This window comes from Chanodichthys erythropterus, chromosome 6 (genome assembly GCF_024489055.1).
Source record: "Chanodichthys erythropterus isolate Z2021 chromosome 6, ASM2448905v1, whole genome shotgun sequence".
Classification (NCBI taxonomy): Eukaryota; Metazoa; Chordata; class Actinopteri; order Cypriniformes; family Xenocyprididae; genus Chanodichthys; species Chanodichthys erythropterus.
The window spans coordinates 17,169,580-17,187,377 of NC_090226.1; the positions used below are offsets into that span (position 1 = coordinate 17,169,580).

Consider the following 17,798-nt stretch of genomic DNA (forward strand, 5'->3'; position numbering starts at 1 on the left):
ATAGTGTCTGATGACTCTGATAAGAATCGTTCATGTTCCTCCGTTCACAAAGTACACGCCTGCCATGTCTAACAATACTGTCTGGGTGGCGAGATCACTGGAGTTTGAGACACAGCCGTTATTCCAGCATCTAATACAGTAGGTACAACCTACATCACACTTTATCACCATAAATACGCAATACAAAAATAAATAAATGAATGCACACACATTTATTTATATATACACACACGCACACAAGATAAGAGTTATTCGGCTGACTTGAGCATCACTAAAGTGGTCAATGCTGATTTTAATTTTATTAACCCTTCAACTGATTAATACAGCACTGTTTGGTTGGCAGCAAAATAAAAGCATAAAACACAGTAAATAATCCCTAGCTTTGATTTGTTCATTCCTGACCTATGATAATTTAATCTCCACCCTCAGTGTCATTAACCAGGAAACCATCTTGTTGTTTGGGTGATTTGAACTGAGAACTATCCTCATAATATAACACCACACAATACACCTGAACGGATCGTTTAAGGGTCAATAAGTTGGAAGTCAAAAAAGTTGGAAGAATTTATAAAAAAATATGTATTTAAGACAGTCACAGATAAAGGGTTAAGAATATGTTATGCTTAAGCAAACTAACTTCAGCTCCTGTAAACTATCAGGTGATCCACAAAATGGTAAACAAACTAGCTGCTGATCAAAGATTTAAAACAAGGGAAAAACTCCATTGATTTTTGTATTAATCTCAATATTATATAAACCAACAACGGCAGTAGTACAGTAAAGTGAAAAATAACTTCATTATTTAGGGTTGTAGTTCATCTCAAAAGATTCAGACTGGATTCAAACCTCTCCAAAATGTTCATTAACTTAGGGAAACAGTGTTAAACTGCGTCTATTAATGGCAAAATGTTATTATGGTCACAGAAAAATACAAAAATCCACAAACGGAGCTTGTTATGAAAAGTAAACAAACATGCTGGAGAATGTTGTATCTGGCAACACTGTGTTACTACGATTATTGTCTCAAAGGCAGAATAACTAGGTGGCAAGATCCTCACCGTGGACAAGAATGTACTTCTGAATAACCGGCATCACGTAACATTGTTTCACGAACATAACAATTGCTTAAATGTTTCCATTTACGATCGCGATGAAGTGTTTCGGTTCACTTACCGGTGTAAATGTATCCCGTGAAACACTCCAGTTTCTTTAAGCCACTTCTACGCATCCGCCATCTTCAGCATTAGCTATGTTTGTTTAAATGGGAAACACTCCCAAAGCTTAAAGAAGCCTGCCTCAACCATGCGCGCGGGGAGTTCTGGGTAGTGTAGTTCTGCCATCCGGGTGATCAGCGCATTCCACACAGAGCAAAAGAGGAAAGAAACTACAAGTACATGAACCCCCGCAGATCGAAAAATAGACATCCAGTAGGAGATGGGCAGTAGTAGCAATATCGTAGAAAAAAATATAGTGCATTTATTTTTAGCTCATCCAAGGACCACATAGAGATAACAGTCACGAATCCCTAATGAGTAGGCTGACGTGCTCCTTTATTTACATAATTTGAGTGTGATTAATTCACTGTCTTCGCGAGAGATCGAATTATTTGTTCGTAGCACACCTTTTTATTCATAGTAAGTCAAATTGAATCACTTTATTGTCACTACAACATATACATAATTCTCGTGTGGTCCAACAACATTGCAGTAGTGACAGAAACAGACAATGTAGTAAATAATACACGATATAGGCCTACACAGTTTATACATTTGTATATATTATACACACAAAGTACACATTACGCCATACACAAGTTTCAAATAAGTTGGCGTTGCAGAATGTATTTCAATTTGCATAATATAAAGTAGTTAAATTTGCCAGCAAACGTGACAAAAATATCCGGATATTTAAAGTATAGCCTGTATAAAAATGTGCCACCACATTTAAATATTCAGGTATTTTTTTGTCACTTTTGGTGGCAAATTGATCCAAATGGGTGACAAACTGTGTGTTTTATATGGTTACAATGAAATATTTTAATTTAAAGGTAAAAGTGCCCATGAAAATCAATTGTAAGTGTGCAAATATTGCCAAGTAATTAAAAAAAGTTCATTTCTGATGATTGTATGTACAGAAGGATACAAAAACAAAACAAATTGTTTATAAATGGCACGGCAAACCTTACTGTAAATTATTAAAGGCATGTGGATGTGTGACATACATAATAATCAAATAATCAAAACAAATAATCTGCATGCAAGAGAACTGAATGGTCAAAAGGGTGTTTTAGGATGCACTGGTGTTCTTGTGGTCTGCAGAGGCTGTAAGTGCTCTGCCCTCTGAAGACCAGACATGGAAGATAGCAATGAACTCGTCTCCATGGTGATCTCTGAGGCATACCAGTGTAGAATTTCAACTGTTGGAGGAGACAGCGCTAAAGAGGGAGGGAGGGAAGGAAAAAGAGATGGGAGGTAGGAACGGTGGGAGGGAGGGGGAGGGGAGAATGAGAGAGTTAAACTGAGAGAGAGAGAGAGAGAGAGTAGTAATTAGCTCATTGCTTGCTGTTTCCTGTCATGACAGTTCCCTGCTATACAACCTCTGGTCACATCTGGCCAAAAAACTTAGACGTGAAACTGAAGCATCAAGCAATTTAGCTTGTGAAATTCAAAAAAAAAAAAATTTTTTTTCAAATTTTATTTGTCGACTTTATTTAACCTCACGGAAATGCCGCAGGTTAAAACGGAGTGGTATTTTTTAATATTGATGAATCATAACACGCTATATGAGACTGAAGTTATGAACATATTCGCATTTGACCACAAGACTGAGGGTGCCCCAATAACATTCTTGAGAAACCCAGAAAGAGGCCCATAGACCTGTTGTTGTTCCCTCCCCCAATTCACAGCACAATCTGACTTCCCCCTTCCCAGAGTGTGAGATGGTTTACCCCCCAACCCCCTCACTGTCTGTCCCCTTTGAAAGGACAGGAGATAGCAGTTTAAAAGGACAGGAGATTAGCCCCCAATCATCTGCATCTATAGATTCTCTACCTGCAAACATGCAGTCATGAACCTCTCTTTCAACCATCCCCTCTCCAGATGAAGTGCCTTAAGGATTTATTAGGTTAAATCACCTCTTTAGGAGTGTACAAATGAGCATTGAGTATGAAATTGAAAGCACAATAATTGCATCTGTTTTAATATATGGTTAGGAAATTATATCACTGGGGTTGAGGCTGCTTGAAGCAATCAAGTGTTTCATAAAAGAGATAAATGAAATGCTATATTACTTATAGATCTCTTTGGAGATCTTCAAGACGATGTATATATATATATATATATATATATATATATATATATATATATATATATATATATATATATATATATACAGTCAGTATATGTATACTAAACCCGTGACTCATCTGAGAGATACTGTAGATATGGAGCTGAATGAAATCAGCGTGCCTATGGAAAAACTCTCCATATCATCAATATTTCTTTGGCTTGAGATCTTCCATGCTGTGAGAGTGTGTGTCTGTGTCAGTATGTGTTTTGATTTATTAATGCAGCAGGGAGTCTCAGACAGCTGTCCTCAGCATAGATGACAACATGAGGAGTAGATAAGTTGAATAGCCTCCTCTAGTGGACAGCTTGTGACATGACCTTACAGGCCTCGCTGAACGGTACTGACCTCAATGAACGTTTTTAGTTGAAGAATTGTGTAAGTAGGCCTATTTAAAAGTCTGTTTAAACGGTTTTGAGTGATGCTATTACAAATCTGTGAAATATGTTGTACTAAAATCTCGTCTGTGATTTGCAGCGAAACTATTTGTGACTCATTGCTAGTAATACATTCTCACACAAGTCATTTGACTGTGTTTGTATTTTAAAAACTTAAAATGTGACAGATATTTGACAGTCCTGTGAAATGTGAAATCGTCTTTGGTTTCATTTTGTGTGTGTGTGTGTGTGTGTGTGTGTGTGTGTGTGTGTAGTGTTTATATCTTTCCACCAGAGATATGTGACCTTGCCAGATTAAATTCATGACCACTGCTAATGCCTGTTAGCTTGTTATGTGATAAGTAACACATTTATGTCATAGAAATACTGACATATTTAATTGACATGAAGGAGGGACCAAAGGTATATCTAGGAACAAAGATGTAACCAATTATTCAAGTTTGCGAGGACAAATGTAAAAACATATGTGGATAGTTCACCCAAGTTGTTCCAAAGCTTCTGTGGAACACAAAATAAGATATTTTGAGTAAAAATTGATTTGTTTCAGTATCCTTCACATCAGATTTTTGAAACCTAACCCTACTATAGAGCATCTAGTTATGTTTAGCATTATAAATTATAAAAATAGTAGGAGTTTTCTTTGGTTAAATGTGTGTTTTGTTGTTTATTTTTTAGATACTAAGATAAGTTTTGCATGGGGTGTGTTCTGGCAGATGACTCACTCAAAGGTGCTTCAGAACCTGTCTAACTAGAGTGGGTTTTAGATAAGCTGTGCCCAGACTCCACCCTCTCAGGTATGTCGGAAACATATGCTCATAACATTTTGATTTTACGTTAAAGCTGAACTACACAACTTTTCAAAAAGTTTTAAAACATTAGGCATCATATTCTTGCCAACTTGTTAATGTTGAAACTGGGCATCATACACTAAACGACTGATGATCACACACTACTAGACTTTTGAAGTCTTTCCAAACACAACAAACTTGCATGGAAACATGCGCCGTGCGAGATGAATGACAAATGAAGACAAAACGTGTCTAAAATCAGCTCAAAAAATCAAACAAAAAAAATCAGTGTGTCCATAATGCACTATTTTCTGTGAAATTTGTCAACTCAAAACTGCAGAATGGCTCTGACTTTAGCTAACTCGGGGCAAAAACTGTCACTTATTCCAGCCCTATGATTCCAGCCTTAAAGGGATAGTTCACCCAAAAATGAAAATTTGATGTTTATCTGCTTACCCCCAGTGCATCCAAGATGTAGGTGACTTTTTTTTTTCAGTTGAGCGCAAATTATGATTTTTAACGGCAACCGCTGCCGTCTGTCAGTCAAATAATAGCAGTGGATGGGAACTTCAACTATAACAGTAAATAAAACTTGCTTAGACAAATCAAAATTAAAACCTGCGGCTCGTGATGACACATTAATGTCCTAAGAGACGAAACGATCGGTTTGTGCAAGAAACCGAACATTATTTATATAATTTTTACGTCTCGCACAAACCGATCGTTTCGTGTCTTAGGACATCAATGTGTCGTCACGAGCCGCAGGTTTTAATTTTGATTTGTCTATGGAAGGTTTTTCGACTCTTATTGTTCAAGTTCCCAGTCACTGCTATTATTTGACTGACAGACGGCAGCGGTTGCAGTTAAAAATCATAATTTGCGTTCGACTAAAGAAAAAAAGTCATCTACATCTTGGATGTCCTGGGGGTAATCAGATAAACATCAAATTTTCATTTTTGGGTGAACTATCCCTTTAAAGTCACCATGAAATCAAAACTGTTGATTCTTAATTTGTATGGAATATTGTAGTATTTATTAGACCCTAAATGAGCTTAAATAAACTTCCCCTCCCTCTTGCAATGACATGACACTTCCTGATGAAGTGTTTTTCGGCATGAGGGCGGGACAACCTGTCACTCACATGAGATCACATCAATAGCAGACCACAACGATCCAATGATCCAATCAATTGCAGATGGACAAAATCCAATCCTGCCCTACTTTTTGTCTTGTTTGAGAAGCTGTTTTTGTTCAGATATGCATCACAATGGAGAAGAAAAGAATATAGCAACTTCCGTTTCATGCCGACTTTAAGTCTCTCTCATTATAGTTTGATTAATGACCAAAATGTCCACCACATTTAGCCAGAAATCAGTTGTTAAGATCATTGTAAGGCATACAAAATACATTTGTTAGAGTAAAACAGTAACAGTACTTCAAGAAACAACTAGATAGCCAGCCCAGGTTTTTATTATTTTGTAGAATCAATGATGTTGTAAGAATTAGTGAATGATTAACAAATTGAGTGAACGTCTATAATATGTATCCAAATATATGTATTAAGGCTGAAAAGCTTGATATTCATCATTTAAGTTTGATTATTCTCTCAGTGTAGAGTTTCATTTCAGGACTCAAGGCCTGGTATAGTGACACTCCTGTAACTTTAATAATTATTTGGTTTAATTAAGTGTAAAACATCTTTAACACGAGGTTGACTGTGTCGAGGTTGAGTAATTTAGCTCAGTTTTAGCTGTACAGATCAAGGCCTAGCTCCTCTTTGAGTCCAAAATCCTGCCACAGCCTGTCTGTACTGAACAAAAGACATTTACTCAGGAAACGTATCAGCCAATCAGCCGCTGCCTTTCATCCTGCCTGTGAAAACCAGCCAATCACGGAACTGCTTTCATAGCCGTTATCACAATGTTGGCTTGGCTGGCTTGGAGAGCCGAGACTGCTGTGTAGAGAGAGAGAGGGAGGGCTGTCCTCCATGTTTTAATAAGCATTGACATTGCCCACTGTGTTTTAAGCCATGCATCCACAGAGGTAAGAGATTTTTCATTGCTTATATGCTTTTTACACTACCTGTTAATGCTAATGGTTGAATTATGTCATGCAGAAATGCTGGATTTTCTGAGAGACAGGGGACAAAACCTGTCCCAACTCCAAAGAGCTGGATCCTGGCAGGCAGAGACAACTCAGAAATCACACTCACACTGTGTTTTAGTCTCCAGGATCGCATGACTGACCTGTGCTAACACTGTGACCAAAATGGCCTCTTCTGGTCTATCTGCTAGTAATGTTTCTCTAGAGCCGGAGAAGAGCACAGTCGTGTCAGGTTATGTCACAGGCCAGGCCTCTCAAAATGGAAGGCCCTGAGGAGCAGACAGTGCAGGCTGTAAGAGGAAGCGCACACGTAGAATGGCAGAAAGAACGAGCAGCAGTTTTGGCTCAGGTTGCATGTTAAAGCAACACTTTTCAATGGCCGACATAATGCTGAATGTCCATTTTGCTCAGGATATAGGCCTAATTCGCAAAAGCATACAGCAGATTGGTTTTGCTGACAGAGTTATTGGATCTGTAATAGAAGAGACTTTCTTTTCTATAAATAGATGGGGAATTAGGCTTGTGTTTGCCTTTCTAAGTTAAATACAGGCTTCTATCTGTTTACTCGGGTTGTAAAGAGTCAGTACAGGCCAGGCATTTTATCAAAACTTAGTTGTGGTATGAGTTGGCAGCCATTTCAGACAGACTTCCTTTTTCGGCTGCGCAACCACAAAGATGTTTTTTGTATCTGTGTGTGAATATAAGCATTTTTCTTGATGTGGCATAATTAATATTGCGTTTGTATCCAGTATTTTAAATATTTCTCTTGGATGGCAAGTATTTGGAGACTTATTTAATTTAGCAAGGGTCTGATCAAAAGGTTCAGGACTCTGAACTAGTGGTGTTTTTCCACAACCATAATGTCAAACTGATGTCTTTTTATTTTTTAACCTGCTGTAGCAGTCACCGTCTGCTAAATAACCTGCGCATTTCACAGTGCCTCTGTTAACGTAAGTGGTTAAACCAGATTGTCTGTTGGTGTCACCTGTCTGAATGACAGTGTATGCGCACTTGTGATTTCCTGATATCTTTTTGAGCTCGTACTTCTAGACATGGGATTTTTTTCTTTTGTTGCTGAGATTTTTGGGGGATGAGTCAGTTTATGTGTTAAAAAGAGCAGAGGATTATTACAACAGGAATATAAGAAAATTCAATTTTAAAATTATTAGCAATTTATTACAATTATTAGCAATAGACAAATAACATTGTTCATGAAAAAACTTAGGAAACTTTTAAAGCAGTGGTCTCAAACTCAATTCCTGGAGGGCCACAGCTCTGCACAGTTTTGCTCCAACCGTAATCAAACACACCTGATCCAGCTAATCAAGGTCTTCAGGATTACTAGATACTTCCAAGCAGGTGTGAGTTGGAGCCGGTTGGAGCGGAACCATGCAGAGCTGTGGGCCTCCAGGAATTGAGTTTGAGACCACTGCTTTAAAGGTTTTCATTATTAATTCTTGTTTCATTGTTTTAAAAAATATTTTCATGCAATTTTAAATGTATTTCACTCAAATGTATGTAATTTCATGTGGTCTAACCATCATTTTTTTTGCACCATGAATAAAACTGTTTACACATTTTAATCATTACTGTCAAAAAAAGTCATAAAATATATTTTTCATGGTGAATATATAATAATATATGTATATGTTTTACAAATATCATCACAAATTATTGATTGATGAATATAAGTCGCACCACATGACATTGTACAACCTGAACTAACCTTGTCTTGTCATAAAATGGTCAAATTATCTGATATTTAAGAGACTTACTGATCTTGAGAAAGTCATAAAGGGTCCATAGGGGTCCTCTCTATGACATAATTTCCTGTTTTTATTTTCTTCATCTATTTTCTTTGGTTATACCACATGACTTGGACCAAGTTTTTCAAATGTTGCAGTAAATAAACAGCAAGGAAGATAATAATTAGGCTTTTTTCTTCATTATCAAGACAGTACCACCCTGACATTTTTACTTTATGCCCCCCCCATCCCAAAAAAAATCTAAATTATTAAAAATTAAAAACATGCCAAGTATTATGTCATTATATGTATAAATTGTATTTTAAATGTGTAAAAGAAAAAACCAAAACAACAGATCCAGACCGAAAAATGAGCTTCATCATGTCACTGAACCTATTACAACATTACTGTGCAAACTGATATTATTTTTAGTTGGTACATGAGCTCATTTTGGCAGGCGGCTGACTGTAAGTCAGTCTTGAGCAGCTAAATGGGTGAACATAAGGAGTATTCCCAAGACCTGCAATTTACCATGACTCCGATTACATTTTCCAGCCTTTTCTTTGTCTCATGGTGTTTACAAGGCCCTTTCTGCATTCCTGTAAGCCGCTCATTTGTCAAATCTCCATCCGGCTCTTGCTTAACGCGGCAAGGAGAGAGAATGTGATCAAAATGGTCGCCCTTTGCAGTGACTGCAGGAGGAAGAATAGAATAAAACCATCGGATATGTTCGTCTGAACATCTACGTCCTGTGTTTATTCACACCGGTAGTTTTCAGAGCAGAATATGAGTATTTTCCTGGTAAATGGCAGCAGCAGCCCTCCCTGCATTGCAGCAGTGTATCAGAGCAGAGAGAGGGGAGCAGGGAGAGCCTGTGTGGCACACACAGCGCCAGCCGCCCAATCACGCGCCTCCGTGTGGCTCTCAAACCAATCGGCAGCACACAGCTGAGGTTAAAGATTGACAATCGCTCTGAGAGCAGCAGGGAGAGCAAGGCCCTTCTGGAAAATTCTGCACCCATCTTTGTCTCATCCCTCACTGCCTTTAAATCTGAAAAAACACATTTAAAAGGCTCAGCCTGAAGAATCTGTGTACTGTGCCTGTAAAGAAAAAGGTATGCTGTTATTATATGTCAGTTTTTAGATGGAGGATCATACAATGCTAGTGGGATTGTGTGTTTTTGGGGGGAGGAATCTTGTATTTTAAGGTTATACGAGTATCTGTGATTGTATTTTGCCATTTTTAACTCATGTTTTCGCGTTTTTGCTTGTGTAAGAAGAACTGGATTCTGCTGTGGGTGGGGAGTGGATGGTGCATGTAGGTTGGACGTGAGGAGGCCAAGATGGCAAGTGCTCATGCTCTACAGATGTTTGCCTTGTGCATGCTGTCAACACACCCCCTCCCCATCTGCATCTCTGAAGGTTGGGGGTGCAGGACACAGCAAGAAGATATCGCTGCCACATCAGTGCAAACGCATGAGAATAGACCTTGTGGCTGTCAATAACTGTGTGATTGTTGTCTTTGATAATTTTGAGGTTTGTTCTTCTAAGAGGATGTGCTCTGTTCCTCAGTTCATGAACGAGAAATGGTGGGGGGCGTGTGCGATAATGACCCAGGCATCAGGAGAGAAAAGGGGCCTTTTTAAAACCATTCAGGCTGCAAAATGGCTGAAATGGAAAATGTTATGTCGCATGGAAGGTTTCAAGTCTACGTGCCGCATCCAAAATTGAAATGGAGGTTTAGCGTTGGCATCAACCGATACTATATCTGATGAGTTATGGACCATCGCTCTGATGTGCACATCACATTCAGATGGTGTTTGTGTGTTTATTGGGATTTCTAATAGAAAATTCTCTCTTGGCAGTGAGAGGAAACCATCTTGGCACTACCTTTGTCAGCGTTATAACTAAACTGAACTGCCTTTGATTGGAGAAAAGCACATTATTATTATTATCCAGAAAGGAAACTGCTTTGCCTTTTTACATAAAATGTGATGTTTTTATGCCATTCCACTTGTTAACGAAACCATCAGGAAAGCCCACAGCTGATTTGTTTTCGCTAGTATCAAATGCTCATTTTTATGTGGACTGCCACATGATGTTTCATCTAATATGCTTATTCTTAACATGTAGCTTTTTCAGCAATAAGTGTAAGATACCTGTAAGTGTGCATTTTGGATTCAGATTAGCATTTGTCCAGAGCGAGTGGGCCCTCAGAGCAGAGAATAAGCATATTGTGTTGACTTTGAAGGAGGCCCTGCTGTGAATCTGACGTCAAAGGGCTCATTCACTGTGAACTTCCTTCTCTTCTGCATTCAAAGCTGTTGAAATAAAGCCTGAATTCAGTGTAATACTATATGGAGGCATTTGCTTTCTTGGTGTTTGGTAAAATGGTGAAGTTAGGTTAGATTTTATCATGTTTTTTTAGCTTCATAATTGCTAAAAACTTTCGGTATGAAGGTGAAAAATGAATTCAAGCATAATTTTAGTAAAGCCACAGTAGATATAGGTGTAAAAATGGACATTTAATATCATTAATTTCTTTTCATTGTGGCAGTTTGGCTGAAGGAGAAGGGAAGGAGTCAGATGCAATTGAAGGGATGGAAATCGCAACACGATCCAAGGGTGAGAATTGTCCTTGATGTGATGAGAATGCCACATTTATTTCCACATTCAAGTGTGAAAACGGCACAAAAGTGTCAGCTGCCATATTTGTTGATGTTTTTCAGTATGGTTTAGTTTATTAGTACAGTTTTACCTGTACTATGTTCACATCAGTAATTTGTCCTATTACTGTGCAGGCTCTGATCAAGGGTCAGCGGAAAGGAGTGTCCCTAAGCGCAAGGTTTCCAGCCCCCCTCACTCCTCAAATGGACACTCCCCTTCCGAATCCTCCTCCAGTCCTGTGAAAAAGAAGAAAAAACCAGGAGCCGTTAATAGCAGTAAAGATCAGGTGCAATTTTCGCTCCCTATACAAGCCCTTGTTCAGTCCTGCATGTCAGTCATTCACTAATTTCAGTGTCTGTCTGTTTTTTTTTTTTTCTTTTTTCTTTTGGGTGGCTTCTTCGTGGTGATACACTGCAAGATTTGATGGTATTCATCATTACCTTCATCCTGATATAGATGTACTTTTTATGATATAGTCACTTAGGGCCATTTGTTTTTCTGTGGTTTTAGATGAAAAGAATTTAAACCTTATTGTTAAACTGTGTTTTAGGACCCCTCTAAACAAGCCTGCCTCTCACAAATAATAAAATCAGAACACTATTGACCAGACTGTACTTGTGTCTAGTTTAACATATCAGCAAGACAGATTTACCTGGGTGATTTTTGGCCACTTTAAGATTTTTCTGCCCACTTGGGCAAATAATAGAAATGTGTCTGTTACAAAATCTGCCAACAGCCTTGTTAATTAATAATGCAATTTTCTGTTAAAAATGTTCTGTTTTCTATTTTGTTAAACAACTACAATTAAATAAATATTTATTTTTTTAAATCATATCACTCACTAAATATTTAGGTCTATATTTAAGATTTGTGTATTTTAATTCCATATAAAATATCCATTCATTTAGAGTTTTTAACAAATAAACTAAATGTATGCATATTTATCAGTAATGCATAAATATGTAATAGTACTAATAAACCAAATATGTTTAAAATACACAATTTAACTTATTGAATGTAAAATTGTTGTACATTTTGAATAAAGAATTTAAGTATTTAAATAAAAAAGTGCAGAATACATTAATATTTAGAAGAGAAATTTAAAATAACAAGTTTAATCTAATTTTTAAAAGATTTATAATTTAAATAATAATAATATATTTATATATTTACATACAAAACCATTATAATTTAAACACTACTACTACTAATTGATTTACATATTTATACAAAGGCAAAGCCACATCTGAAGGACATGATTGACTGATGTCCTCAAAATGAAATAATTAAATGAATATTAATTCGGAAGTTCATTTTAATAAGTCTGTTATAATGTCAAGAGTTAATCAATATATTAATATATTCCTGTGTTCTTGTTTTATTTGTTAACTGTTGGTATATGTTGAATATTCGTTTTTTGACTGATGTGGCCATTGAATCACACTGTTTTTCAGCATCTCACGTCATTAGCGTTTTGCTCAACAGCAAATGTTTGCAAACAGACCATCCTTAATGTCAAGCCCTGGTATCGGCTATTGATAAACCCTCTTGAGTCGACCGCTACCTATGTTTTTTTCAGGGGATCCAAACCACTTTCGACAGTGACGTTTATTTTCACAAATAACCTAAGGTCCTCGTCTTCAATTTTACAACCTGAATTACGGAAATGTTGGGACGTTGATAACTGACTGATAACACACTGGAAGGTCTCCCTGCTCTTTAGCCCGGAGAATGTCAAATTTGGACTCGTCTGACCATAGAACACTTTTCCACTTTTAATGAGTGTTTGCCCACAGGACACGATGGCGCCTCTAGACCATGTTCACATATGGCTTCCTTTTTGCATGTTAGAGATTTAGTTGGCATCTGCAGATGGCACGGCGGATTGTGTTTACCTGACAGTGGTTTCTGGAAGTATTCCTGGGCACATTTAGTAATGTCATTGATACAATCATGCCGATGAGTGATGCAGTGTCGTCTGAGGGCCCGAAGACCATGGGCATCCAGTAAAGGTCTTCGGCCTTGTCCCTTACACACAAAGATTTTTTGATGATGTTATGCACTATAGATGATGAGATTTGCAAGCCTTTGCAATTTGACATTTAGGAACATTGTTTTTAAAGTATTCCACAATCTTTTTACGCACTCTTTCACAGATTGCCCATCTATAATTCTGAGAGACTCTGCCTCTCTACGACATCCCTTTTATAGCTAATCATGTTAAAGACCTGACATCAATTAACTTAATAATTTGCTAGATGTTCTCCCCGCTGAATCTTTTCAAAATTTCTTGCTTTTTCAGCCATTTGTTGCGTCCATGCAAACTTTTTGAGCCCTGTAGCAGGCATCAAATTTGAAATGAGCTCATTTAGTGGATAAAAGTGTAAAAATTCTCTGGTTAAACAGTTATGTTATCTATGTTTCTATTGTGAATAAACTATTGGCTCACGTGATTTGAAAGTCTTTTAGCTTTTATTTTATTCTTTATTATTTTATTTAAAAACGTCCCAACATTTCTGGAGTTTGCGTTGTATGAGACAGATAATGAGCTTAGCCAAAAAAATTCAAGGCAGGTGGCAGTCATGCAAGCTAAGCAGAAATGTGTATCCAGGGACAGACTATGATTAATGTTGATGCAGCTGCAATGAATTATTAGACCTGAGCTTGTTTCTGCCTCTAACAAGGATGCATTTACCTTTGTTTTTCAGACTAAAATGCCATTAATTCAGTACCCATTTGTCTACATTTGCTCTCCTCTGTCCTTCCATGCCACTCCCTTTTTGATAACTGTTGTGCCTGCTTGTTTTGTCTTGTTACCTTTAATACTTGTTTTGAAACCCAGACCCTCTGTTTCTCTCGCCCGCATTCCAGTCAGAACTAAGACATGGTCCCTTTTACTATGTGAAGCAGCCCGCACTCACCACAGACCCTGTTGATGTTGTACCGCAGGACGGGCGGAATGACTTCTACTGTTGGGTGTGCCACCGCGAGGGCCAGGTGCTCTGCTGTGAGCTCTGCCCGCGCGTCTACCATGCTAAGTGCCTCAAACTGGCCGCAGAGCCCGAAGGAGACTGGTTCTGTCCTGAATGTGAGGTACTGGCTCATGCGGCTCCACTTCGTCTAAAAAAAAAAAAAAAAATAAATAATAATAATCTTTACAATGCAGATTGGTAGTAATTAATAAAAAAAAAAAAAAAAATATATATATATATATATATATATATATATATATATAAAATATATATTTTTTTTTATGTCAAAATTTATAATTGCCTGGCGATTTCACACCCTTTTGAATTAAACATGCTTATTTTGCTACTGTAGCTTTGAGACTTCTGTACTGTATGTAAATTACCTCTTTTTGATTGACTAACCTTTTCACATGTGAAATGCAAAAGTTACTAAGTTGCTGAATACTGAACATAAGCTGAAGCGTAAACGAGGGCAGTCATATATCATGACGATGTTTTCTGAATGACCCATTTTTGTAGCCGAGTTTCAATTCATTTTTTAAAACGTATTCTTATCTGTTTTTTATAACATTTTTTTAATCTTTGCATTTAAAGAAAGCTGTAAAGTAAGCATGAAACAGAAGTTGCGATAGTCTTTTGTTCCCTATTGTGACAAATGTCCGAGTGAAATGGCTTCTCGAACAAGAAAAAAATGTTGGGTGGGACTTGAGTTTGTCCATCGGGAATTGATTGGATCATTGGATTGTTGTGGTTTGCTATTGCTGTGATCTCGTGTAAGTGACGGGTTGTCCTGCCCTCACACCAGTAAACACATCATCAGAGAAGAGATGATGAATAAAGATTACGATGGCATGTGAATTTTAATTATATAATGATGTGCATGGATAAATAATTTATAAAAATAATTCTGCAATATTCCATAATTGTCCATTTTGATTTCATGTTGACTTTAGGCTTTTCTTTCTTTTCTTTACAGAAAATAACAGTTGCCGAGTGCATAGAGACCCAGAGTAAAGCTATGACGATGCTTACATTGGACCAGCTGTCTTTCCTGCTGAAGTTTGCTCTTCAGAAGATGAAGCAGCCAGGTGTAAGTTTCATGACTTTTGATGGTCCTCCTTCAATGGATCCAGGATTTAGTTTACATTAGAGAGTTGTGCCTAGATCTAGTGCAAAAACAAAGCAATGATGCAAAATTTTAACATTGTACAACTTTTTTTTTAATATTGTATACTTCCAAATGAAATGAGAATTAAAGCCCCCTTTCTACTTAGAACAGGCACAGACACATTCAGCACACTTAAAATGCTCCATTTACATCTCAATGGTGCTCTTTAGAGTTGCTTTCAAAGTTCTGTGCAAGTAAAGTTTTGGTGGTTAATCCAAAGGGTACTGTAAAAAAACTGTTAAATTTATGGGGGAAAAAACTGGAAGCTGTGGTTGCAAGAAATTAATTGTAAAAAAAAAAAAAAAAAAAATACCATGATAATGTTTCCAATATTACAGGATGACATATTGGTATAATGGCATATAACTTATAACCATATATTTCATTGAAATATTGTTTCAAAGCAGCTTCACAGAAAATACATGTTTCTATGTTAAAATTAAGAGTAATCTGTTATCAGGTGACTGTTAAACTAATGGCCATATTGCAGAAATGTACAGTTCTAAGACAATACAGATCATGAAGTTAGCTAACATCATATATTCATTTAAGTGAAAACAATGAGCATGGTAAAGCAAAGTTTACATGTTGTGATGATTACAATATATGGGGAAAAATGGCAATTTTGTATGTTGATTCAGAGTTTGTGTTATCTGAAGTCCTCACAAATGTTTGGTCATCTGAAAATCTTCATAAGAGCCTGATCCAAACTTTTTACCATTATAGTAATCCAGTCTAAAGGTCATGGATGCATGAACTAGCTTGTCTGCATCAGAAACAGACAACATGTTCTGTAGATTGATGATGTTTCTGAGGTGGAAGAAGGCTTTTTGTAAGTTGCAAAAGAAAAGTTGTGGTCTAATATAGCACCCAGATCTTTAACTGTAGAGGATGAAGTAATAGTACATTGTTCAAGATGTAAATTGTATTCTAAATGGCTTCTGTGTTTAGGTTTTTGAGTCCAATAAGTTATATCTCTGTCTTATCTGAATTTAATAGCAGAAAATGGCAGGTCATCCAAAATGTTACATCTTTAACACACTCTGTCAACTTGGATAATTCAGAAGTGTTCTGGTCTAGATTAAATATATGACAGGGTATCATCAGCATACAATGAAAAATAATGTTTGAAATTAGCAGAGGGCCCAAAACAGATCCTTGCAGCACCCCATACTTTACTGGTGTTAAATTAGATAATTCCCCATTTACATAAACAAAATGATAACGATCAGACAGGTAGGATCTAAACAACTTTTTATGGCTGTCCATTATATCATTAAATGATATAATGTTAATATACCATGCTACTTGAACTATCAAAATCTAAATATGCCTTTTACCTTAAAATGCACTGATAACCACCATAGGTGGCAAAATAGAAAGCCACACAATAAATCAGAGTTCATCATAAATGGCCAATATACTAGACAATGAACAGGGCAAAATATGCCTTAACTGTTTTTCACCATACATTATATAGTAATTCATAGTTTTTACTTTGTAAAACCGCTTGAAATAAAAAAAAAAGTTAAAATCTCTTATTGGTTAACTAAGTTATTAATTGTAAATGGTTTAAGATTGCATTATCTGTAATTTTACTTTAGAATACTGTAAAATGTATGGTTTTTAGTGTACAAAAAGCAGACACCCTTAAAAAGCCACCTCAGATCATGGAGCAGTCTTTCTTAACAGGAAAAATCTCATTTATATTCTCACCTTCTTCAAACTTTTTCACAGAGAAAGACTTTTATTTGGGAAAACAAATGTCTCCAATATATTTGGAGTGTTTATGTAGTATCAGTAATATAGTATTACTATCTTGGCCTGTAGTCTAAATGCCATAGTTGGTGGAGGTGGTAAAGTGAAAGATATTCTGCTCAGTACCAGTCATGCTAAGACATAAGGGCATTATTGCACTTTCGTCAAGACAGTTCATTTCCTCACACTGATGTTGATCTAAATGTGAATGTGTGGCTGTTAAGCTCCAAAAAAAGCCTCAAGCAAAAGTTATCAGAAGAATTCATGTACTACATCTCAGATCTTTTGAAACCATATGATAGCTTTTTGTGAGAAATAGACCAAATTTTTATCGTTTTTGAAATAACTAAATCATGCACACAATTTATGGTCATCATTCACTTTCATTATATAAAGAACAGCTTGGACATTCTGCTAAATATTTCTTTTTGTGTTTCATGGAAGAAGGAAAGTCATTCAATTATATAAAGACATGAATATGAGTAAATGATTTTAATTCTTGGGTGAACTATACCTTCAATACTAAAATTTCTCCCTCTTTTTTCCCCAGACTGAACCATTTCAGAAGCCGGTGTCGTTAGAACAGCACCCTGATTATGCAGAGTATATATTTCATCCCATGGATCTCTGCACTTTAGAAAAGGTGAAAGTGAAGCATTTGACTCTGGAAAAATCAACATTTTCAAATCTTAGGAATGTATGATATCTGGCATTTTATGAAAGGGTTTCATTAGTGTGTTCACTTTTTGTTCCTATTTAGAATATCAAAAAGAAAATGTACGGCTCCACTGAGGCTTTCCTGGCTGATGTGAAGTGGATTTTGCACAATTGTATAATTTATAATGGAGGTTGGTT

General features: G+C 36.7%; 2 protein-coding genes across 8 annotated transcripts in view; one reads left to right on the plus strand and one right to left on the minus strand.

Annotated features, from left to right (window-relative positions):
- The window catches only part of ncoa3 (nuclear receptor coactivator 3), a 51,088-nt gene extending 49,786 nt beyond the window's left edge, over positions 1-1,302 (minus strand). For 2 of the 3 annotated variants that reach the window (XM_067388279.1, XM_067388274.1), the window contains exon 1: positions 1,174-1,302. The gene's annotated coding sequence lies outside the window, so the exon portion shown is untranslated. Of the gene's footprint in view, positions 1-1,058; positions 1,095-1,173 lie in introns of those variants that run through there. The other variant, XM_067388278.1, reaches the window with a different exon arrangement.
- A 2,383-nt stretch (positions 1,303-3,685) lies between these two features.
- zmynd8 (zinc finger, MYND-type containing 8) overlaps positions 3,686-17,798 on the plus strand; it is a 34,090-nt gene continuing 19,977 nt past the window's right edge. Inside the window, exons 1-8 of one of the 5 annotated variants that reach the window (XM_067388282.1) lie at positions 3,686-3,723; positions 4,419-4,537; positions 10,936-11,003; positions 11,180-11,331; positions 13,917-14,138; positions 14,994-15,107; positions 17,494-17,586; positions 17,704-17,791. In XM_067388282.1, the coding sequence (XP_067244383.1) occupies positions 10,979-11,003; positions 11,180-11,331; positions 13,917-14,138; positions 14,994-15,107; positions 17,494-17,586; positions 17,704-17,791 (694 nt within the window). In that variant the 5' untranslated portion in view covers positions 3,686-3,723; positions 4,419-4,537; positions 10,936-10,978. Of the gene's footprint in view, positions 3,724-4,418; positions 4,538-6,479; positions 6,575-8,700; positions 9,494-10,935; positions 11,004-11,179; positions 11,332-13,916; positions 14,139-14,993; positions 15,108-17,493; positions 17,587-17,703; positions 17,792-17,798 lie in introns of those variants that run through there. The other 4 variants (XM_067388280.1, XM_067388284.1, XM_067388283.1 and 1 more) reach the window with 4 other exon arrangements.